Source organism: Bubalus kerabau, chromosome 20 (genome assembly GCF_029407905.1).
Source record: "Bubalus kerabau isolate K-KA32 ecotype Philippines breed swamp buffalo chromosome 20, PCC_UOA_SB_1v2, whole genome shotgun sequence".
In the NCBI taxonomy this organism is placed as follows: Eukaryota; Metazoa; Chordata; class Mammalia; order Artiodactyla; family Bovidae; genus Bubalus; species Bubalus kerabau.
The window spans coordinates 14,119,242-14,143,212 of NC_073643.1; the positions used below are offsets into that span (position 1 = coordinate 14,119,242).

Sequence of the window (23,971 nt, forward strand, 5' to 3'; positions counted from 1 at the left end):
TTATAAATGCACTTCACCTCAAGTCAGCTTCCCTTACTGAAAGCACAGACAGTGATATGGTACTACTTTAAATAAGCTGCCTGTCTGCCTTAGCGTGCAGAATTAAGCTGGTAATTTTTCTCCTTTAGTTCTCCCTTTATCCATTTTCCTTATTGGCAATGAGAAACTAAATGTAAATTTAGCCACCAACAACATGGCATCTTTACATTAGGGAATTGATCAAGAAAACAGCTAGCCACTTATCTGGCGAAAAGAGAGAAGGGTAAAGAAACGTTTACTTACTGATTCTTGAACTCGTGCAACATGGAAGAGACGGTTATTGGTTACTGGACCAGAGTATGTATTAAATGCTGTAGTTGCCCTGCAGCTTCTCATGTAGGGTCCCTGTGGCGATGTAAGTCGGGGACTTGTGATGAGATGCGTGTAGTAGGCCAGTGGGCCCTATCAGTGTCAGCCTGTTGCCTCACTTCCTTTGTTGTCGTAGGATATTTAGCAGATCTTACTATTTGAGGTCTCTCTTCACTGCATTTGTTTCGATTGGTGCCAACATTCCTGGGCTGAGCCAGCTGACTTTTCATTCCGTGCACTTGCTCAGTCAGTTGCTTGAGGAGATTGGGGCAAGCTGCCATCTTGTTCTGAGTCGGTCACGTCCTTGTGTGTCACTCACAGAATTTTCCGTGCTCGTACAAATCTTGCTGAACCTAACCTATAGGCCCAGGGGCTCTTTGAGCATTAGGCCACTCCTTGGTCCTGACTTGCCCCCTGGGCTGCTTTCTCTTGGCAGTTGCAACTGTGTATAAGTGACCATCCCAGAAACACCGTGTGTTGATCAACAGCAGTCTTGCCCCAGTACACTGGTACTTCTCGTCTCTGTTGGCAGAAGCACAGAGTACCTGATCAGGCTATAGGATCTGATCCCCTGAGTCTGACTTAGCAGAACCATTTGGGGCATTCTGTGCTAGTCCCAGAAACCACCTCGTAATGAAGAGGTCTTCGTGTTTATCCAGTGGAAGCTTGGGGTCAGTGGGAAGTGTTTGGATGAAACCTCTAGGTCCTAGAAGACATCAGGCACTATAATTCCTGTAAAATAGGCACATCTAACCATACTACTGAATACTACAAACTCATTTGTCAACTTGGTGCTTTAAAAGTAATTGCTGTCTATTTGGGGGCCTGCTTTTTAACAGTCTTAGAATACTGATTATTATCAAAGATTATTTTATATTCTATATCCAGGTTGGTGTAGAACTCTAATATACTCTGTATTTCCTCAACTGCTTTCAGCTGTGCATTCTGGGTTTGGGGTTTGCCTCTTTACTGTTGTAAGTTACCCAGCCTGTGAGGACTTCCAACCCATCTTTGCCTTCCTTATCCTAAAGTTGTCAGTTCCTTATTCCCTGTAGATATGTGGTCTAGGAGCTGAGTGATCAAAGCTTTACTAACAGCTTTGCCACCTCAGCGAAGCATCTCATCCTGGAATGGGGGACTCCTCCCTGCCTGCTCCCCATTACACTACCACACTGCTCCTACACACGTGATGAAGGTCTCCTTACAGCCTTACTGCTGACAGTGTCTTTACTGGTTAGTCTCTTGGTTCTCTTGCGAACTAGTTATAATCAATGATTAAAACACTGATGCTCCTGACAGCTTATGAGGGAGTCTGTTAGTACGGTGTTTGTTTAATTAAGCATGTCCAGAGTTCTGAAAGCCTTTCAAATCACATAACAGGCCAGTTAATCCTTAGTATTCCTGAAGGCCTCACCTGTTCAGACACTATCCAGTTCTCCCAGCCCACAACTATCTTCTCTTCTTTGAAGTTCTTTGCCTGCTTGGTTTCATATACCAGCACCAGCAGTTGCTTTCTCCTCAGGGCTATTTTCCCCAGAGGAATAAGCTTTTCTCCTTTCCTCAGGTCACCACAGTAACTGGTACAGAATACCAGGCATGCTGAATGCAAATGTGGGGTGGCTGGTTCTCCCTGTTTCTGTCACACTCAGTGTGCTCAGCTCTGATAGGAGTACCAGCACCTTGCATGTAGTTAAGCCTTCAGAAATGTCAGAATTGCCAATGTTAACTCTGAATGGTGAGGGTTTACATTTTGTATTAATGGATGTTGAACTCGAGGCTCATATGGAAAGTAGCCATGCTCACACAGAGTGGCAAGCTGGATTTTGCATTTGACTCTTGTCAGTAAAATCCAGGAGACCTGGCAAGTCATCATGAATCCAGAGCAGTGAGGGAGAGGACAAAACAGAGGTGTGACCCAGGGCTCTGGGCTAGTGCAGTGCTTGTCAAACTTGGCGTACCAGACAGAATGACCTGGAGAGCCTGTCAGAACCCAGATTTCTGGTCCCCACCAGAGTTTCTGCCTCATTGGGTGTGGAATGGGGCACAAGATGGTGATGTTGCAGGTGGCCAGGTACCAAGGAAGCTTTCCTCAGAGGCTTCCCTACTTGAGCTTCTGTTGTTGCCTTTGGTCATCCCAGCCTGTGATGCATGCTTATCAAAAGTCTTTTATCAGAGGCAGGAATGCAGGTTATACATTTTGACAATACAGAGTCAACAAGAGAAGCCAAGAGCAGAGCACAAGAAAGCAGGATCTTTTTTGGCAGGTTTCTAACCTTAGCTTTCTCTATTCCCAGTGCCTTTCCGGCAGTTCAGATGGGACAATCCGCCTTTGGTCCCTTGGCCAGCAGAGATGTATAGCAACGTATCGAGTGCATGATGAAGGTGTGTGGGCTCTGCAGGTCAATGACGCCTTCACACACGTGTATTCTGGAGGAAGGGACAGGAAGATTTATTGCACAGACCTAAGAAACCCTGATATTCGGGTGCTAATTTGTGAAGAAAAAGCGCCAGTTCTCAAGGTATGTCATAGTTTTATGATTTAGATTGTTACATGCGCTAGCCAAATACATCAAAGCCAATATTAAAACCTGAGTCACCTGTTAGGTTGTAAAAAAGAAACTTCTTAGCCACCCATAGAGGAAATGGTGACTTCCTGGGAACATCAGGGGTGGATGGCTGTCGCACTGGCGAATCCTGTGACCTGACCCCAGTGCTCCCGGGCTCTGCTGGCTTTCCTAACCTGTCCTTAGAGGAGGAATAAGAGGAGTTCAGGTATCTGTGAGTGGACAGCAAAGCAGAAATGTGTCCACTGTGTCACATGGGGGATGTGGAAGCGTGCTCCTGAAGAAGGGGGAGAGGCAGGTTCAAATTGCAAACCATCACTGCCTCAGAACAGTCCTGGGAGGTGGGTACTTGAGAAGCCATCCGTATTGACACCTGCTAAAAGTGAAGCCTAGCCTAGAAAAATGGCCAGTCATCGTTGACAAGATGTTCAGTCTCACTGATATTCACAGAATTGCACATTAAAACAATGGTGAGGAGATTTCCAGATTTAAAATGGAGGAATAAAGACAGCACTCTCCCCCCCGCCAACCCCTTCTCAGAGATCATCTGAAAACAAGAAAAGCAGGAAACAGAACTTCAAATAGCCATCATCTACAAAACTTAAGTGACATCTGACATTCAGACCACAGTATAGGAGGAAGAGCTGAAACAGAGACCACAGGTCAATGAGACACTTGAGAGGATGCCTGTGGTCTAAGAGCTCACATTATACTGGCCAAGTACAGTTCTTTAAAGCAGATGGCACAGCCTAATGGACAGAAGCCATAATCCTTTAGAGAAGCAAGAGAGTTGAGGCCAAAATCGTAGAGACACAGCATGTGTACAGGAAGCACGCTGATGGGGAGAGACAGGTGTGGAGGGGAAACTGCACTGCAAGGCCTGCGGCTGCCAGGACCTCTGGGCTGTGGAGAAAAAGACGAGAATATTTAGCCCAGGCATAAACATAAGGAGCATCACTTTGAACTAAAGAGGATTCCTGGTTGCCAGTGTTCCAGCCCTGTCCTCATGTCTCCAAACCTGCAGTTTCCTGGTGCAGGAAGAATAGTGGGCAGATCACTTCATTTGCATAATGTGTACATAGGTGTGTATTTATTTTCACATGTGCAGTATTTTAAAAATACAGGAGGACACCGTAAACTGTTCCCATTGTACAGTCTGTTCCTGGGTGGGGAGTAGGCATGGTCCATTGCAGGAGTACCTTTTACTTTTGCTGTCTTGTTAGAACCGTTATTTTGTTTCTTGCTACACTCATTTCCAAAGAAAAAAGAAGCTTATTTTCTTATTATTAAGAACATAAAAACAGAAGAGTGGTAAAACCAGGAAGGGACAGTAAGTCATCCTTTTGACTATACCCATTTAGAACCCTTAAATTAACCACACTTGAAACTTGAAGCTCTTGTTTTTAGTAAGACATCACCCCATTCCATTTATGTAGGGCTCTAAATTCCTTCATCAGAGAGACCCTTTCATTCTTCTGTGCATCCCTGGCTTATAACACATGCCTATGGTATCTTCACCGTACAATGTTGAATGAAGGAGTTGGTATTTAATATTGTTTAGCTGGTCCTGGCTGTTCAGAAGAGTCAACATTCCATACAGCAGTATTTTTGTGCCTTGTTTCAGATGGAACTTGACAGATCAGCTGACCCCCCTCCTGCAATTTGGGTTGCAACAACAAAGTCTACAGTAAATAAATGGGTAAGTGAGCCACTGTACCAAATGCTAGCAAAGTACCAAATGCTCAGTGTGAGCATGACTCAGTCCATTCAGTCACTCAGTCGTGTCTGACTCTTTGCGACCCCATGGACTGCAGCACACCAGACTTCCCTGTCCATCACCAACTCCCGGAGCTTACTCAAACTCATATCCATCGAGTCAGTGATGCCATCCAACCATCTCGTCCTCCGTCGTCCCTGTCTTCTCCTGCCTTCAGTCTTGCCCAGCTTCAGGGTATTTTCTAAGGAGTCAGCTCTTCGCATCAGGTGGCCAAAGTATTGGAGCTTCAGCTTCAGCAGCAGTCCTTCCAATGAATGTTCGAGACTGATTTCTTTTAGGATGGACTGATTTGATCTGGAGGGACTCTCAAGAGTCTTCTCCAACACCACAGTTCAAAAGCATCAGTTCTTTGGCGCTCAGCTTTCTTTATGGTCCAACTCTCACATCCATACATGACTACTGGAAAAACCATAGCTTTGGCTAGACAGACCTTTGTTGGCAAAGTAATGTCTCTGCTTTTTAATGTGCTGTCTAGGTTTTAATAGCATAGCTTTTTTTCCAAGGAGCAAGCATCTTTTAATTTCATGGCTGCAGTCACCATCTCCAGTGATTTTGGAGCCCAAGAAAATAAAGTCTGTCACTGTTTCTGTTGTTCCTCCATCTATTTGGCATGAAGTGATGGGACCGGATGCCATGACTTTCAGTAGCAGGACAAAAATCCAAAATTTAGACAGTGGCAAAAATCTGAATGCCCCTGTGAATGCAGGTGTGATCCTAAGGATTGTATAAAAATTAAGGTCATAGTCAAAATACTATATTACAAAATATTATATTACTAATATAATACTATATTACTAAAATACTGTAATACTATAATATGGAAGCTTCTGACTTCTTTGTCAGGAGCCAAGATACACATTTAATGTGCTGAGCATAGGCACTGTGCCCTGGCAAAACCAGTAAAGATTACTACAACTTCTGACCTTATGAAAGTGTATTTGAAAAGAGGCCGTCCAAGTACCAGCACAGCAGGGAAGCTTATTAGAATTCTGTTTTTCTAAACATAAGAGAAAGCAGAATTGTTCTTTCAAATTCATTTCCTTTTTCTTCATAGCATAAAGAACAAGGATCGAAATAAAGGGTAAGCAGAGTGAAGTAAAAAAAAGTACTTTTAATTAAGATTTAATAATAAATAGTTAATTTTTAACTTAAGAATTAAGATTTCCATTTTCTTGCTTACCAGACTGTTTGTGGATAACAAAAGAGAAAGTGTTTGCCTTTATTCTTATTTTATATGTAGGTCAAGTTGTCTTTCTTTGTACTTGTAAAAATACATATATATATCTTGTCTAAATTTCTTTGTGCCAATTTGAGATCAACATAGCTTTAGGAGTGCCTAGTGTTCTCTCCAAAAAGACAACATTCCCTTCTTAATTTTTGTTTTGTATTTTTTTAATCACAGTAGATAATTGTACTTTGTGTCTAAGTATTTTTTGGTTGATGTCAATTGTTGGGTTTTTCTCATTTGCTCTGTGTTTTTCTTGCCACTAAAGCTTATAGAGCATACAATGATTAAATAATGAATTTTATTCCTTTAGACATTGAAGGGAATTCATAATTTTAGAGCCTCTGGAGATTATGACAATGACTGTACAAATCCTATAACACCCCTTTGTACACAACCTGACCAGGTTATTAAAGGTAAGTAAGGATGTTGGGAGGTATTGTACCTTTTATTGAGGTTAACCATAGTCACTAAGAGATTGACAAAAATAAAGGAAATGACTTTCCTTTAAATGTAATTCTGATGTCAAGAAAAGGCTAATCGTATATTGACTTATTTAAAAGAAAAAATATTTTTTAAATGCTATTTAGTGACTTTAAAAGTTGGGCTTTCTTGAATTCATCTTTTTGCCAAGCATTAGACTAATAATCATGGTGTTGGTGAACCCAACAGCCACTGTAAAAGATACAGTGTTGTCTTCTGGCACAAGCTGGAACGGCTCAGATCTGGCCTCTGGATTCTACATGCTCCAACTGGAAGTGGCCGCTCTGATTTCAGGGTCCGAGTTTGGGACTGGACTATTGAATGATGTGTTTATCTGTAGTCAGATGTCCATGCCACTACCATTAGGATAGGATGTCCATTCAGGAGGCATAAAAGAGCAGTAAGATAGGAAGCAAACGTTAGTAAGAGATGGAACTAGTTCAGACATGTCCCCTCATCATTTTGACTTTTCCCAGTGGGTAAAAAAATTGTTAAGGTGTTTGCTCTAATAGTTTTCCACTAGTAGTCCCTTGATGTGAATAAAGAGTCTTCTCATCTATAATCTGTACTTAAAGTCAGACAGTTTTTCTTTGGTTGGCTTTAAATTGCCTTAGACATAATTATATGGTCTTTCTGCGGGCTACTATGATTTACACTTTGTTACATGTCACTTAACATCATTACTGTACTGTGAATTTAAATACAGGATTGTTTTACTAATTGTGTGGATTTTTTCCCTTTAGGGGGTGCTAGTATTATTCAGTGTCACATTCTTAATGATAAGAGACATATATTAACCAAAGATACCAATAATAATGTGGCGTATTGGGATGTCTTGAAGGTGAGTATCTTTGTAATTTAATACAGGTTACTGGATTCTATATCCCTTTATTTTTTATTGTAGTTTGTATGTATATGTGTATAGTGTGTGTGTGTGTGTGTGTGTGTGTGTGTGTGTGTATAAAACAACCAAGATAATATATAAATAAAAATTTAAGTGCAGCCTTATTTTGGAGTATATATTCTTATGTGAATATTAGATAAGGCCATAGTTAATCTTTTTAAGTACCCAGAATTTGAATGGAACCATTTTCTCTGTTTAGTGTATTACCAACTGTGTTATGCTGCCTTCCCTGAAAATGAATACTTCAGAGTTCCACATCCTTGATGCTCTTGGCATTTGGGGCCCAATGAATCTACTGCAGGACTGGGAGGGAGGGTCTGTCCTTGCGTTGTAGGGTGCTTAGCACCCCTTCACCTCTGCTCAGTAGATGCCAGTAACCACCTTCATCCCCATCCCCCCCTTTCAATTGTGACAGACAAAAATACCTCTAGACATTGCCAAATGTTTAGAGGAAGGGAGGAAGAAGGATGCAAAAATCACCCTAGGTTGAGAACCACTGGAGTACACAGAATAATTTTGACCATTTCTTAGGATTTATAGTCATCTCTGAGCATTGGTTATGACTTTGAGTCAAGTTAGAGTGAATTCTTGGATAATTGAGATGTATTAAGCTGTTCAGCCACATTCTAAATAGCACTGAAGAATTTATAGACAAATTGAACTTTGCTTTTAGGATCCTGACAAATGGCCCTTCTTAGTGTTGTTGGTATATTTGTTCTACAAATATTTCTGGATTAAATGAATACTCAGTTCAGTTCAACACAGTGCAAAGAGTCATAAATCACAGTGTGCTGAGGGTCATAAATGATGAAAAATGATCCCTTCTGGTTGGAGGGAGAGCAAAACAGAGGATGGCCTACATACAGAGGAGGTTACGTACAGCTGGAAAACCAGGAGGACTGCATGGGGAGAGATCATTGAGCAGGGCTCAAAGGCTTCCAGCAGATAGATTGTGGGAGGGCATTTAGGAGGACGGAGTGAATAGCAAAGACACAGAAGAGGAAAGTACGTGCTCATTCAGGGCCAGCTGAGCAGTTTTGTATAATTGGAGACCTGAGTGAATATAAAGGAGTAGTAGCGGTTTAAGGATGAAAAAATGAGATTCATTTTCCACAAAGTCATGAGCTGTAGGCTCCAGACTAGGCTGGTTTTTTTTAGCACTTACTAAAGATTCTTAGATGAGTTTAGAGCAAGAAAACTGTCTAACTAGCTGAAGTCCTGGTAGAGTCCTGCTATCTAAATGGGAGGTAGTTCTACTCAGATGGAGTACTACGCTGACATGCATCATCATTGGCATTTTTGTGTCCCTGGCAGTGTCCCATATCCAGATATGAGACCTTGAGGTTTTAAGATCAAGTTATCAGGCAAAATAGACATGACATTAAACAAAGGTACAGAAGTCAGGAGTGGTTTTAGGACCATAGGCTCAGAGTTGAACAGAGCTGCATTCTGACCTTGGCTCTGCCACCTGCCAGCCAAATGATCTCCATAATATTCTTACCTTTGTCTTTATTCCTAAAATCTGGGTCTTAACCTATTTCTTGGTAATGTTAAGGGGATGTTTGAGAAGTATTTATTGTAATGACTGACACATTATAATTAGGTTGTTGCACTAATACCGTGAAATAACATATTCCTCTGGAGTAGGGTGGGAACAAGCAGGGGTAAAAAAAAAATATTTTGAATAATTAGATATTTAGGCCTGTGGATAAGAGTGATGTTTTCTCGATGGCTCAGTGGTAAAGAATCCGCCTTCAATGCAGGAGACACAGAGGTGCAGGTTCGATCCCTGGGTCAGGAAGATCTCCTAGAGGAGGAAATGGTAACCCACTCCAATATTCTTGCCTGGAAAATCCCATGGACGGAGGAGCCTGGTGGGCTTCAGTCCATGGGGTTGCAAAGAGTCAGACACGACTGAGCGACTAAATACACAGGAAGAAAAGGAAGGGACAGAGATCAGTGCTTGGCTTCCGGGTTAGTGTCAAAGTGTTACAGGGGAGATAAGAGGAAAAAGGATTATTGGGGGAAAGGGACATGCTGAGAAAGGTAACAGATTAGAGCTTCTGTGGGATATCTGGGTAGAGGTGTTTGCTGGGCAGAGGGCTGTACAACCTAATGTACGGATGAGAAAGCTGGGCTGGAGAAATGGTCTCGGCTGTCATCGTCTGTGGATTATAATTGGATCCATGAGAAGGTAAGTTTCCAAGAGATAAATCTATACTGAAAATAGAAGAAACCAAATCATCTCCATTTCAAGAAATTTTAGAAAAAGAAGCCAAAAAGATGTATAATAAAAAAAGGGGTAAGAACGCTCAGAGCCAGTGGCAGCTCACGGACTAAATGTCTCAGAAAGGAGCTTGTGGTAAGCTTGGCTAGCCTGCTGAGAATGTGCACGAGATAACAGGATGGAGTATGCATGTGGGTCAAGTCAATGAAGAGGATGGTGTCTGAGAAGAACAGTTTGTGCCAGATGGAGTGGGTTGAGTAGTGTTTGGGAGGTGAAGAAACAGAATTTGAATAGAGACAATCTTTGATGATATTTGACTGGTGAGATAGGCAGAAGAGGCAATGACTGGAGAAGATTTAGAGATGAAAAGGTTGGAGGGTTTTGTTTGGGTGTTAAGGTATTTTTAAGATGGGAGAAATTTGATCATGGTTCATGTTTATGGGGAAAAGCCAGTAAAGACATAAGAGGGTAGATGATGGTTCAAGGCCTCCAAGACGCAAGAGATGAAGCGGTCCAGGTCCAGCAAGAAGGGGCACCTTTTTCCTTGCACCGGGAAGAACAGTAGCAGAAAGTTAAGGGGATTTTGTTAAGGCTTCTCTTTTTTAAGGAGTAGAGGTCAGAGTCATGTGCTGAGGGCAGTAAGAGGTGGTGGTGGCAAGGTCAGAAATATGAGGAAAGTAGAGATTTAACAAAGATGTCGTGGGAAACTGAGGAAACAAGTTCCAGGCGGTGTGAGTAACTGTCCCATTTATAGTGGGAATGCTGTCAAGGATTCCAGGGGCCGCGATGACCTACCTGTGCGTTGTCCACGTGAATGTTGATGTTATCCAGGAAACAAGCAAGATCGCAAGATGGGTTGCAAGACGTTGAGCCAGGCTCAAGTTGCCAGTGAATGAGGGACGGTAACCACAGAGGTTACTAGATGGCAGTGAGGAAAAGGGGGTACAGTTTACTGCAGCTGAATGATACGGGCTCAAAGAAAGAGTTTTTACATAGTGATGGTGGAATCATGGTCTCTATATGCCATTAGGGAATTACGGGATATAGAAGAAGACATGGAGTCACCCTTTGAGAAGATGGCTGGTGAGATGGGACCCTCAGGAATGAGCCAGGTTGCTGTTAGGAAGAAGAGGTAGAGGGAACATTCTGTCTTGTGGTTCAAAATTGAGATGAGCTGATTGGAAATGCTCCATGGCACCAGATGAAGTTTGGAACATACCTTTGGGGAGCATAGGTATTTAGGGAATGAATAAGAGAAATTTAAGATTGCTGCCTATATTATACCTGTTATCTGAAGATAGCTTCATAGTTCTTTTAAAGTGCTTACAAACTGCTTTTTGTTCCTTCAAGATTTTTTCCCCCTTCTTTTGACATTGGTTACAGATAAGTGTGGTGGTATGTTATATTAATATCAGCAAAATTAAATTACAGTTTCCAAAAAAAGAGCATTTTGTGGTTCTTTAATTTAAAATTTTACTAGGAGGTAGTTATTTAAAGGTAAACGCTTTAAGATAAAAATGTTTGATGACATTCTTTCTGAAACATATTTTAATCTCCATTTTATTTAGGCAAATGTGTAAAATTTTAAGTAGCTAAGTCAGAGTCAAATCAATTGACCACTTAATAGTAATAATTATCGTACTTTCTTTTTGATGTATAGGCATGTAAAGTTGAAGATTTGGGCAAAGTGGATTTTGAAGATGAAATTAAGAAAAGATTTAAGATGGTATATGTACCAAATTGGTTCTCAGTAGACTTAAAAACAGGGGTAAGTTAGTTGATATTTGTACAATTGGGGATAGTTGAAAATTTCTCATATAGCTGAGAATTAAGTATTATTAGTTGTGGAGTCCTGTGTCTTTAAGTTTGAAAGGAGAAGGTTTTATGCAGTTTAAATGCCTTTTCATATCCCAGTATATTAAATTGTAGTTGCATTGAATCACACGAAACACATTTTGATTCTGAATCGGTGGCTTAGCACTCTAGTCAAATAGTGCAAATAAATAAGGATTTAGAGACTTACTTGAAGAATGTATTCAAATAGAATGCCACTAAGCAATTTTTCTCTTTTGACAGATGTTGACAATTACTTTGGATGAGAGTGACTGCTTTGCTGCTTGGGTTTCTGCAAAAGATGCTGGCTTCAGCAGCCCCGATGGGTCGGATCCAAAACGTGAGTTTGTGTCCTTCCTTCCCTGCCTCCTTCCAAAAGAGTAGGTAGATCTGTGCTGGTTTTTTGCTATATGCTCATCTTTTTTGTTTATAAACAATATTTGGGGTTTTTTAAAATTATTTTTCAAGAAATCTATATTATTCTCTCATATGAAAATGGAAAATATTCCGTTTTACGTGTTTTGGGATCTTGAGTTTTCTCACAATGTATGACTTAGCTTTAACAATTAAACATGCAGCATACTCTCTACCCTTAAAGCATTCTGAAAATCTGTTAGGTAAGGATAAGTGAAGCTAGGAAACAGTTTTTCCCCCTCCAATTAAAAAAAAGAATTATTGAAGTATAACTGACATATCATGTGTTGGTTTCAGATGTACAGGATAGTGATTCAGTATTTGTATATATTGCAAAATAATCACAACAGTAAATCTAGTTAATAGTTAACATCTGTTGCCATGTATAAAAAGTTTTTTCTCTTGAGACTTTTTAAGATCTACTCTCTTAGCAACTGTAAAATGTGCAATACAGTATTAGTAAATATAGTCGCCATGCTGTATGTCACACCCCCATGACGAATATATTTTATAACTGGGAGTTCATACGTTTTGACTCCCTTCACCCACTTTGCCCATTCCATTACTCCTACCCCCAACATCTGGCAACCACCAATCTATTCTCTGTTTCTATGAGCTCTGGGTTTTTTCGCTTTTTTGGTTTCAGATTCCACATGTAAGTGAGATCATATGGCATTTGTCTGTGTCTGACATATTTCGCTTAACCATGAGGCCTTCAGGGTTCATCCTTGTTGTCACAAATGGCAAGACTTCATTTTCTTTATGACTGAATAATATTTCTTTATGTGTGTATCACATTTTCTTTATCCATTCATCCATCAATGGACAATGAGGTTTTCTGTAAATAATGCCGCAGTGAACATGGGGGTGCGTATATCTTTTTAAATTAGTGTTTTCCTTTGCTTCAGATAAATACTCAGAAGTAGCATACTAGGTATGATAGTTTTGTTTTTGAGGAACCACCATACTGTTTTCTACGGTGTCTGCACCAACTTACGTTCCTGTCAGTACTGCACTGGGGTTCCTGTTTCTCCTCATACTCTCAAACATTTGTTTTTTATCATCTTTTTGATTAACAGCCATTCTGACAGGTGTGAGGTGATAGCTCATTGTGGTTTTGATTTGCCTTTCCCTGGTGACTAGTGATGTTGAGCATGTTTTCATGTACCTGTTGGGCATCTGTATGTCTTCTTTGGAAAAATGTCTATTCAGCTGTTCTGCCCAATTTTTTTTTGCTATTGAGTTGTATGAATTTTTTATATAATTTGGATATTAACCCATTTCAGATAAATAACTTGCAAATAATTTCTCCTATTCAGTAGGTTGCCTTTTCATTTTGTTCATGATTTCCTTTGCTCTGTAAAAGCTTGTTAGTTTGATATAGTTCCACTTACTTACTTTTGCCTTCATTGCCTTTGCTTTTGGTGTAAGATCCAAAAGAATCACCCACCAATATTATTGTCAGCAAGCTTATTGCCTGTGTTTTCTTCTAGGAGTATTGTGGTTTCAAGTCTTACATTCATCTCTTTAGTCCTTGTTGAGTTAATTTTTGTGTATGTTGAGAAGAGACTTATCTTCATAAGAGTCTCTTATATTTTATTAATTATATCTTTGATCAGTATTCTTCTAAGATTGTAGCCTGTAGAAATAACTGATATATGTACAAAATATAGTGGCTTTATATGGAAATAATCCTTTAAAGAATACAATTTCTGTTGTTGGTTATTCATTTTCAAAGAATAGCTATATCTGAATAACCAAATAGAATATCTGTTTGCTTGATATTATCACTGCTTTAAACATTGTAAGATGAAATTTTAATAGACTTTGTGAAATATGTAAAGTCTTGCTTTTAGACATCCTTGGCATTGGGTTAAGAATGTAACATCAGAATATGTGGAAACTTTTCATCTTTATTGCTTTCCCTCTATTTTTAAGTTAAAACTAATGTTTCTCTTTTCTGTTTTTTTTTTTTTCTTTTTTAATTGACTCTTTTGCAGTGAACTTAGGAGGACTTTTACTCCAGGCACTCCTAGAATATTGGCCTAGGACACATGTGAATCCAATAGATGAAGAAGAAAATGAAGTAAATCATGGTTCGTATTTTTATATTAGGATAATTGGTTTTAAAATTACTCTGAAGTTAAGGATATTTAGATTGTTATCCTGAGAATTTAAAAATAATTTTTTTTAAGCATTTGCTAAAGTATGACATAATAAATAGTTGTGGTATGCCCAATTTATTGCCCTCCCTTCTGCATGCTAAAGAATGTCCATCCGTTCTTAACTGAGATATCAAAGAACTTTTAATTAATGAGACTACATAAGGTATATGGAATCAATCCTGTGTATTTAGGTGACCTTTGTCCTTGAAAGTAGGCAGCTTAGCAGGTTTATTCTAATGGTATTTCTCAGGATCTTTGTGGACCTGCTGGATTTACCTCCAAAGCTAGCTATTGAGCTGCATTGGAAAGCCAGGTTTGTGCTTGTGAGGCATGCTTCACATTGGCCTGAAAGGTAGATATTCCCTAGTCTGATGATCTACCTGATATTGGCTCAAAAAACCAGCTCCCAACTCAGAAGTGCCAGGGTAAGTGACTGAGTATGTGTAAAGAATTAATGTCATTGAGGACATTCCGAAGCTGTGTGTGCCACGGGCAGTGGCAGTAACTCACTGTGCGGTACTGGAGAATTTGGAACACATGAATTTGGCTCAGTCTGATTAAAGAAAGGAGGGGGAAAAAACTTAAAATATCACAGTTGATATATAACCTTGAGTCCCCCCAACTGAGGACTTGCTCTGCTAAAGATTCTCTGAAGATTGCCTGTTTGTGGTGGTCAGCGGTGATGAAGCCCTCCTGCCAGAGACTTTGTTGTGCCTGACTGATTCATCCAGAATAATTTTTGGAGTGTAAATCTGTTTTGCAAGGATGGCATGCCTCTCTGTAAGCCAGTGTCCTGATGTCCCCGTCAAAGAGAGAGCACTGACCCCACATATGATGGCGTTTCTTTTGTCACCTGGCTCTCTCCATTCCCCTTCTGAATTGTACAGTGAACTGTGAGCCAGAGTCAGTGGAAAGATCTGCTCACAGAGGGTCAAGAAAGCTAGGTTCTGCTATGGGCTCTGCCATTTTATCAGCAGTGCAGCTGTGGGCATGCCATTTCCTGTTCTTGACTTGTCTTTCTCCATCTATAACCTGACAGGGTGCCCTCGGAGGCCTAAGGAGCCAATAAAGACTAAGTAATCAAAACAAAAGGCTACAGGCAGCATCTCTTGAAGGCAGACTTTGGTTGGGGGAGTAAAGAGTAAGTCACAGGAAACGCCAAATCATCCTTAAAATCAAATTGATATAGTGAAGGCAGGGCAGGACTGAGCCAAGCTCAGGACACGGCACACACTACCTGGCTGGTAATCCTGCTGGACCTGCACGACAACACAGTGGACCCTCAAGCTGCTTGGGTTATACGTGGTGGGCAGCTCGAGTATTTGGAGGCCTATAGTGAGTTGTAAGTGAAGATAATAGAGATAGATGGGCATGGATCCCTCCATTCAGGGACTGGCATTCTGGTTGGACAAAGTGCCGCTTACATCTGCATTGCGTGATCAGAGTTGGTGCTGTGAGAGAGTGCTGTTGGGTTGCAGAGGGCGAGATTGCTTCCAGATTCCTTCAGAAAGTGGTTATGAACAAGGGGGAGTCAGCTGCAGAGAGCTGACTGAAATGAAATCTGCAGACAGCAATAAAAATGAGTTTATGACCTCTTTGAGATTTTGTTTTTCACTAATACCATTAGTTGTGGCTGCCATTAAATACAAATTTTTTTTTCTGATACAAATTTCTCTGTGCTTGGTGTTTTACCAATCCCCACCCCACCAGCACCAAAGAAAAGAGCAGATCATCGTTTATAAAGAGACTGTTCTAGACTGCCCTGTGGCTGAAGTAGATGGTTATGTTTTTGTTTTAAATCTCAAACATTAATCTCCTCTAAAATGTAATCATTTCTCATGAGGTATGTCGCACATTGCTGTATTTCTTATTTTCAGGAACTTAACTTTCTTTTTTACCTTTATTTCCATCTCTAGCTGACTTACAGGACTTTCTGACTTTAAAATCTTTCAATGGTTGGGTCCTGTGGAAGCAAAATGTTTAGAATCTGTGTTGTTAGCACTGACTCTGGATACTGACGCCATCTGTATCTTTGCCTAGTAAATGGGGAGCAGGAGAACCGAGTACAGAAAGGAAATGGCTACTTTCAAGTGCCCCCACACACTCCTGTGATCTTTGGTGAAGCTGGAGGTCGCACCCTCTTCAGGTATGGGTAAGAAGGGCTAAGAGTGCATCCTGTTTGCCCTGAAGTTTTGATTCAAGCAAATGTCTATTAATTTCTAGGGGTGTCTGGGTTTTGGTTTTTCACCTCCCTGTAATAGTTAAGTGTCTGATGTTATTAGACCCCATCTTAATTGAGAGCTGAGCCTCTAGTGATAAAATGAGGTTGATACCTTGTGGAGGTTGATAACCTTGCCTCAAGGCAGCTTCTTAGTGGTTTCTGCAGGAAATGCTTTTTCTCACTTAACCAGCAAGACTGCCAGGGTGAGGGGACAGATGACTTCACTAGCTTCACTAGAAGTCCCCACCCACAGGACAACATCTCAGTAGATAACTTCCCTCAGACCAGGCCAGGGGAGATGGACTGGGCTGCTCCTGGGAACTGTCGTACCCAACAGTGGCTCGACCTGAGGCGCAAGGCAGGCCTTTGTGAGGGCCTGCAGGCAAGTGCTAGACTGGCTTCACCTCCAAGTTGCCAGCCAAGGCCCAGGAAATGTCGTGGGAGAAAGCCATGGGCCAGAAGTAAGAAAGCTATTTGTCTTGCCCTTGAGAGCAGAATTCTCTTCCTTGATGGTGATTTCCTGAGAGGGGTTGCTGAAAACATCCTGACCCCATATTGTGTGTGGAATCCCATGCACCATAGCACTTCTGGGCAACCTCAAGTGCCTTGCCTACACCCAGCTTCCTGTCCTCACCCAGGGGCCCCAACAGGCAGCCGTAGTGTATGTCTGGCCTCGGAATCGGGGAGCCTGAGTTTCACAGCTTGCTTTCACTCTTCGCAGAATGAGTCATTCTGCCTGCCTACTACTTTATTTCCTCAGTTGTCAATTGGGGGTTATCCGGAATGAACTCTATAAGGTCCCTCCCTCTAACATTTAATGACAGTGATATTGGGATCCGTGCTTATTTTGTCACTTACTACATGATGGATTATGTTTAGGCTGCTCTGCCGAGATTCTGGGGGTGAGACTGAGTCCATGCTTCTTAATGAGACGGTGCCACAATGGGTAATTGACATCACTGTGGATGTAAGTGTCCTCCACTCCCACTTTGTCCTCTTATTTTTTTCCAAATCATGAAGAAAATTAACTGTATTTATTGTATAATCTTTCATTGAAACTAGACCGCCATCCTCTTCTGCTTCTGTGCAGTTCCAAAGCTTCAGAGAAATATTATAATTATGTCTCTTTCTATCTTTATTTTTAATATATAAAATGTGCTTATCAAAGAAAATAATAAATGAATAAGATGAAATTCCCATCCTTTTCCAAACACTCTCTTACATTCACTTCCTATTCTTCTTCCCAGAGGTAGTAAATATTAATAGCTTAATGCCAAGCCTTCAGTACCTTTTTCTGTGTATACACAAGTATATATTATTTGTGTCTATATATGTGTGTCTAGATATATGTAATCCATATATAGATCATTTTATTTTACACAGAATCTACTGTTCTGTACTGTTCTACAACTTGGGTGTGGTTTTGTTTTGTTTTGTTTTTTCACTTAAAAATATATTTTGGGCACCTTTTCATATCAGTATATGGATCACTTCTTTTTAACGACTGCATAGTATTTCGTTGTATAAATGTACCATGATTTATTTAGCCAGTCCCTATTAATGGACATTTAGGTTGTACCCAATGTTTTCTGTTACAAACAATGCTTCAGTGAACATCCTTGTATATATATCTTTGTGTACTTTTTAGGGTAAATTCCTAGAAGTGGAATTGCTGGATCAAAGGGTATGCACATTTTAAATTTCAATAGATACTGCCAAATTGCACTCCACTAAGGGTATACCAGTTTACACTCTCACCAACAGTGTGTGAGTGCCCAGTACCCCACACCCTCACCAATGCTGGATACTTAGAATCTTTGCTGAAAGACAGACATATTATCTCACTGTTTTAATTTTTTTAACTTACGATGAGGTCATAGTGGCCATTTTTATTTCTTTTGTAAATTGCCTGTTTGTATTCATTACTCGACTTTCTATTGGGTTATTTGTCTTTCTTATTGACTTGTAATAGTTCTTCATATTGAATATTAACCCTTTGACCATTTTCTTGCCTCTCGATTGAATTTTTACTTTGCTCATGATGTCCTTTGGCAGGCAAAAAGTTTTAATTTTTATATGACCAGATTAATCCTTTATGGCTGTGAGTTTCATGTCTTGCTTAAGTATTTCCCACTCCAGAGTAGCAAAAATGTTTTCTTGTGTTCTCTTCTAGTATGTTTATGATAATAGTTTGTATGTAGATCATTAAAGTATTAGAATTTATTCTATTTGGTGAATTTATTCTGTTTGGTGGGAAGTGAAGTAAGATGCTGACTTTCTCCAAATGGATAGCCAGTGTGTCAACACAATTTATTGAATCATCTAAACTTTTCCTACTAATTTGAAATGCTGTTTTATCATATACTAAATTTCTATACACATATAGGTCTGTTTCTAGTTATGTACTATTGACCAATTTTTTGTCTATTTAAAGACTTATGAAAAGAGATTTAATCTCTAGAACCTTCTAGAAAATTTGTTTTCTGTCCCAGATAAACTTCCAAGAACTTAAAGCCAGTCTGACACCTGATGGATATTCTAGTCTTCTCGAAATTTGAGCTCCCTATAAACCACTACTTCCTTTGAATGTGAAACTCACTTGGATGCATTGCTGACTTTAGGCCTGTGGCTTATTCCCCGGAGGAAACATCCAAAGAGGATATGACATGGAGGCTCAAAGGGGATTAATCCCCATAGCAAAGATGACCAATTAATTTTATCCTTTATCTAAGTGTATGGTTTACATCATGTGGACATCTAGGTGGTTGGCTGAACTTTCCACTCTTATTTGAAACCTCAGACCTCACTCTGATGTCAGATGTAAAGCAAGTTAGGAGGACTTGATTGACCTTTCCAGGTGGATAATGGACCTTACCAGCATAGCGTGTATGGTTTTTCTCAAAAGTGAATGTTGTGGGTTTCTCTCAAGACACTTAAATTTTTGTTCTGGCATTTGAATGTAGACTTGAGATTTTGGTTTGTATGGCTTAAAGAATTAAAGTTTGTTTCTCTTTAATACCTTGAATTGTTATTTGAGAAAAGCCATGCTGCAATTTTATATTGCTACTGACACTGCATATAATTTGTCTTTATTTATGTTTTATTACAAAATAAAACTTTATACTTTTCTGATACCCTTTCTCTAAGGTTGACATAATTTGATAGCTTACTATAAATTTCATAGAAAGTCACTTTTAAATGTACAATAGTGATTAACTTATGAATCATGTTTTCACAAGTATTGACATCATTTTAGTTTATCAACTAACAGAAACTATTTTACCTTTTTTCACTTTTAATATTTCAGAAAAATATGCCCAAATTCAACAAAATTCCTTTCTACCTCCAACCTCATGCATCTTCAGGGGCAAAAACCTTAAAAAAGTAAGTAAATGGAGTGTTGTGCAATACTTTGATCTTGATCTGATTAATTGCCAGAGATTTTTTTATTCCTTATGATTACATTTATAGCACAGGAGGCAAGTACTAGATCTTAGGCTAATTTCATAATACTGAAAGTTTATATAATTTAACCATTTACAAAGTATGGCTTCCCTGGTAGCTCAACTGGTAAAAAATCCACATGCAATGCAGGAGAGCCTGGTTCAATTCCTGGGTCGGGACGATCCACTGGAGAAGGGATACCCACTCCAGTATTCTTGAGCTTCCCAGGTGGCTCAGCTGGTAAAGACTCCGCCTGTAAATGCGTGAGGCCTGGGTTCGATCCCTGGGTTGGATTTAATTAATTGCCAGAGATATTTTTTTATTCGTTATGATTACATTTCTAGCACAGGAGGCAAGTACTAGATCTTAGGCTAATTTCATAATATTGAAAGTTTATATAATTTAACCGTTTACAAAGTACCTACTGTGGCCAGTTGCAGATGTTCAAAATAAGACATGGATTTTGTCTCTTGCCATATTCATAGTTTAGGACACAATCTGTGTATAATAACTGCTTTTATGGATACTTAGGGAAAGACAAGTATAGGGGGAAGAAATGAATCTGTGACTATAGCTTTCCAGAAAGGTTTCTTGAAGGACATGGAATTTGAGCTGGACATGTAAGATTGGTCAAAAGAAAGATATTTCAGGTCCAGAAAATGGTTTGATCAGGGATGTGGAAGTAGGAGCTTACATAAGATATTGTTAGATTTCCAAACATACACACAAAAAAGAATAGAAGAATGAACCTCATTATCCCATCAAACAGCTTAAGTAATTGTCAACGTATGGCTAAACATTGTGTCATCTGTACCTCTACCTTCCCTCCCTCCCACTGAATCCCCCTGCCTACACACACACACACACTCACACTCACACACACACTCACACTCACACCCAGACACAGAGGATGATCTTAAAGCAAGCTCTGGATAGCACTTCAGCAGTGTTTAATGATTGAAGTTCAAGATGGCTTTTAAAGTATGAGCCTGAGCTACTTGATTTGACCATTATTAACTGATGTCAGAGATACAGAAGTAGGTTTGGGGATAAGGAAGTTGCTGAATCTAGTTTTGGAGATGTAGCGTTTGCGATGCCTTTGGGACGTCGGCAGGAGCTGTTGGGTTGGTGGGTTTGGAGATCAGACAGGCAGTTGAAACTCAAGGTCTTGACTATAGGAGGAAGCCCTGGGAGGAATGGGTACATCCATCATCAGAGCCTAATGAGCACCAGGGGCTGCCTTCCCTTTCAGGGGCATTCAGTTTGCCCATGCTCTGGGAAAGTGTTTAAGGGAATAGAATCTAGAAGGCTGTTCTTTATGTATATAATCTCACTTATTTGCACATAATCTGTCTTAGGAGAGGACACTATAAGAAATCTGTTGGGAATTCTAAAATTGGATTAAAGCAATGCCTAAGAACATGTATTGGTTTATGTTTCTGTGGTATGATTTAGCCTCATCAAATGTTATCACCAAAGAAAATGGGAGAGAGAATATCCAGTGATTTCCTGATGTCACCATCTGCCCTTGCCTTTTTCAGGGACCGACTTTCTGCTAGTGACATGCTTCAAGTCCGGAAAGTAATGGAACACGTCTATGAGAAAATCATCAACTTGGATAATGAGTCTCAAACCACTAGCTCTTCTAATAATGAAAAACCAGGAGAGCAGGAGAAAGAGGAGGATATTGCTGTATTGGCAGAGGAGAAAATTGAGCTTTTGTGCCAGGACCAGGTAAATGGATTGAGGACACTGCCCCCTTGTTTCGAGTGCTGGTGCTCAGAATTTCCTAATGTGGTAGGGTTGTGGTCTCCAGATCTGTTGCCTTGCGGGGGTCGGGGGAGGGCTTCTGTTTTTAGAGAGACTGTAAGGAGCGCCAGGTCTCCCACCTATTTATGAGGCCCTTTCTGAAGGGCTTGATTAACCCACCCTAAAGCTTCCATTTACCCTGGGGGCAGTTTTCAGGAAAGGGACAAGGAGATTGAAATGCACACGCAGACAGATGTGGATGTGCTGGTGGATTTTTTTTCTGAAAAGAAAGCCACATGCTCATCTTGATGTGCAGAGCAGCATCTGCTGTGTTAGTTTAAGATCTGAAGAGGAGGTGAGTGGAGCATCTGTGGAAATGCTGTAAATGAGGATTCACTCGAGGCATTTCTTCAGAAGAACAGCTGAACGTGTCGTGTCTGCCCTGGCCACATGAGTTGCACATCTCCCGTGCCCAGATTCATGCCTGCATGCAGCAAGAACAGGCCACCAAGCATGGGCAAGGAGAGTTCAGCATTAGCAATAACAGCCTGAGATACTGGATACCTTTTTTATTATTTATTTTTTTGCTATTCAGGTTTTGGATCCAAATATGGACCTTCGAACAGTGAAACACTTCATATGGAAGAGTGGTGGTGACCTCACCCTCCATTACCGTCAGAAGTCCACGTGAAGGGCGGGCCAGCACTCCTGGGTATTCATTTACTGACCTTCCTCTATGGCCCCAAGAGTAGTCCTAGGAAGCCCAGAGCCCCAATGGGAACAAGACTTCTAACGACTGATTTGGTATGGACCGAGATTATCTTTGCATTGAAGTGACTAATCAAGATGTAATATAGAAACCAGTCTCCATGTGTAGATTAAGCTGTCCCAGGGGAGGCAGAGTGCCAGAGCAGAAGAGCCCCAAGCAGGCTGTGTGTTGCAAGATGTACTGAGGACTAAAGAGAGGCCAGCACAGATTTTGCTTCCTCCTTTTGTTTCCAAGGACCTTATCTTGATCTGTTAGCACTTGTCAGAGACACATGGTAGGGCCACGTCTGTCACTGTGTTCCAACTCCAATCCCACACACTCGGGAGCTTTTCTAAGAGTACATTCCATCTACGCAGTACCTATGAAGGCTTTTTCCAAGTTTGTCATTAAAAAAAACAAACAAGTTGTTTTCACCATTTAAGACAGTTATTTTTAATAGGAATTGGCTGTTGCACAATTCAAGAGCCAGCCCATTTCATAATAAATGATTACTGTTGGGCTTGTTTTTAATACTGCATCTCAGATGTGTTGTTGTAGGCAGATCTGTCAAAACCCCAGGTGCTGGGTCACAGTGCTTGGACTGCCAGCCTAGAGTGCGCCCAGCCCATGCCCAGCTGGGACGCCTGGACTGCGCGGCGGCCGTAAGGAGGCGCAGCTCTCTCACGCCTTCCTCCACTGTGTTTTCTTTATGGGCAAAACCGGCTGACACCACAGGGTCTTGCTCCGGGTGAGCAGCATGACACCATCAAAACTTAAGACCATGATGAGATCCTAACTTCATTTCAATGCTACCTAATATTTCTGGTGTCAGAGTAAAAGGGTATCGTAATGAGTTAATTTGATATTCATGTCCTGGAAGTATACATGTTTTGTTTTTTCCAGTTTTATATGCAGGTTTGTGTTGTTGTACCTGTATCCAGATTTCTTTTCACTGTTCTTTCTAACAATCTAAAGCTTTCATAGAATCATTTGGATCTTGTACAGAATATAACTTATTGGGGATAAACACTTTAACTTTTGGCAGAAAAAAACATACTTTGGATCCTCCCCAAGGTCATTTGTACTCGGAATAGAACAATGGTCCACCCCCATAAAACCACATAAGACAAGCCTCCTGTGTGAAGCCAGAAGCACAAGTGCCTTCAGAGGGCAGTTTATTCCAGTCCAGTTGCCTCCCCAGCTTGTGTGTGGCCCGTCCCCGTAATAGCAGGGACTGTGGAGGGGGTGGGGAAGGTTTTTTCTTTTCTACATCTTCACAGGTTCAGCTGGAGGCAGCTGATGGGCCTGGGTCCAGACCTAACCATTTGAGATACTCTGATCCGCACAACTGTAGAGACAGGGTTCCCTCACTGCTGGTCAGCCTCCTTTGGAAAGTGGAGCGGTCATTGCCTCCAGCACTTTGAAGAAGTGAGCAAAGACACGCCACATTTCCAACGAGTCTGTCTCCCTTATGCAGAGAGCAACGGCTTTTTTAAAAAAAAAAATCCTTTCTATCTGTTGAATACAACGGTGCACTTTCGGTGCACATTTTTTAGCAATAGTTGTGAATTAATGGCTAAAAAAAAAAAAAAAAACTTCATTTCCCAGCCCTCAGCTTTGTTTGCACGAAGGGCCCTTGGGCTGAAGGAACAGGTCTCGCTGGGGCATGCTGCCCCATGTGCCGAGTCTTGAGGGGCGGCTGTGCTCCCTTCCCATCTTAGATCTGAACCCCCTGCCCCAGCATGGTTGTGTTTTTTTGTTGTTCCAGTCAAACCCGTAATAGTTTCCAGAAGATCTGACAGTCTGCAATGCCAAAAGGGTAAAAATCTGTATTTCAGTTGTATAGAATAAAGGCTTTAGTTAAAATAT

General features: G+C 40.7%; 1 protein-coding gene across 2 annotated transcripts in view; it reads left to right on the plus strand.

Moving 5' to 3' along the window:
• The window catches only part of WDR48 (WD repeat domain 48), a 51,156-nt gene extending 27,185 nt beyond the window's left edge, over positions 1-23,971 (plus strand). The window contains exons 8-20 of one of the 2 annotated variants that reach the window (XM_055558498.1): positions 2,643-2,867; positions 4,537-4,611; positions 6,228-6,330; positions 7,141-7,238; positions 11,189-11,296; positions 11,605-11,701; positions 13,776-13,871; positions 15,981-16,086; positions 17,041-17,128; positions 17,810-17,845; positions 19,469-19,545; positions 21,147-21,339; positions 21,950-23,971. In XM_055558498.1, the coding sequence (XP_055414473.1) occupies positions 2,643-2,867; positions 4,537-4,611; positions 6,228-6,330; positions 7,141-7,238; positions 11,189-11,296; positions 11,605-11,701; positions 13,776-13,871; positions 15,981-16,086; positions 17,041-17,128; positions 17,810-17,845; positions 19,469-19,545; positions 21,147-21,339; positions 21,950-22,045 (1,398 nt within the window). In that variant the 3' untranslated portion in view covers positions 22,046-23,971. The remainder of the gene's footprint in view (positions 1-2,642; positions 2,868-4,536; positions 4,612-6,227; positions 6,331-7,140; positions 7,239-11,188; positions 11,297-11,604; positions 11,702-13,775; positions 13,872-15,980; positions 16,087-17,040; positions 17,129-17,809; positions 17,846-19,468; positions 19,546-21,146; positions 21,340-21,949) is intronic. The other variant, XM_055558499.1, reaches the window with a different exon arrangement.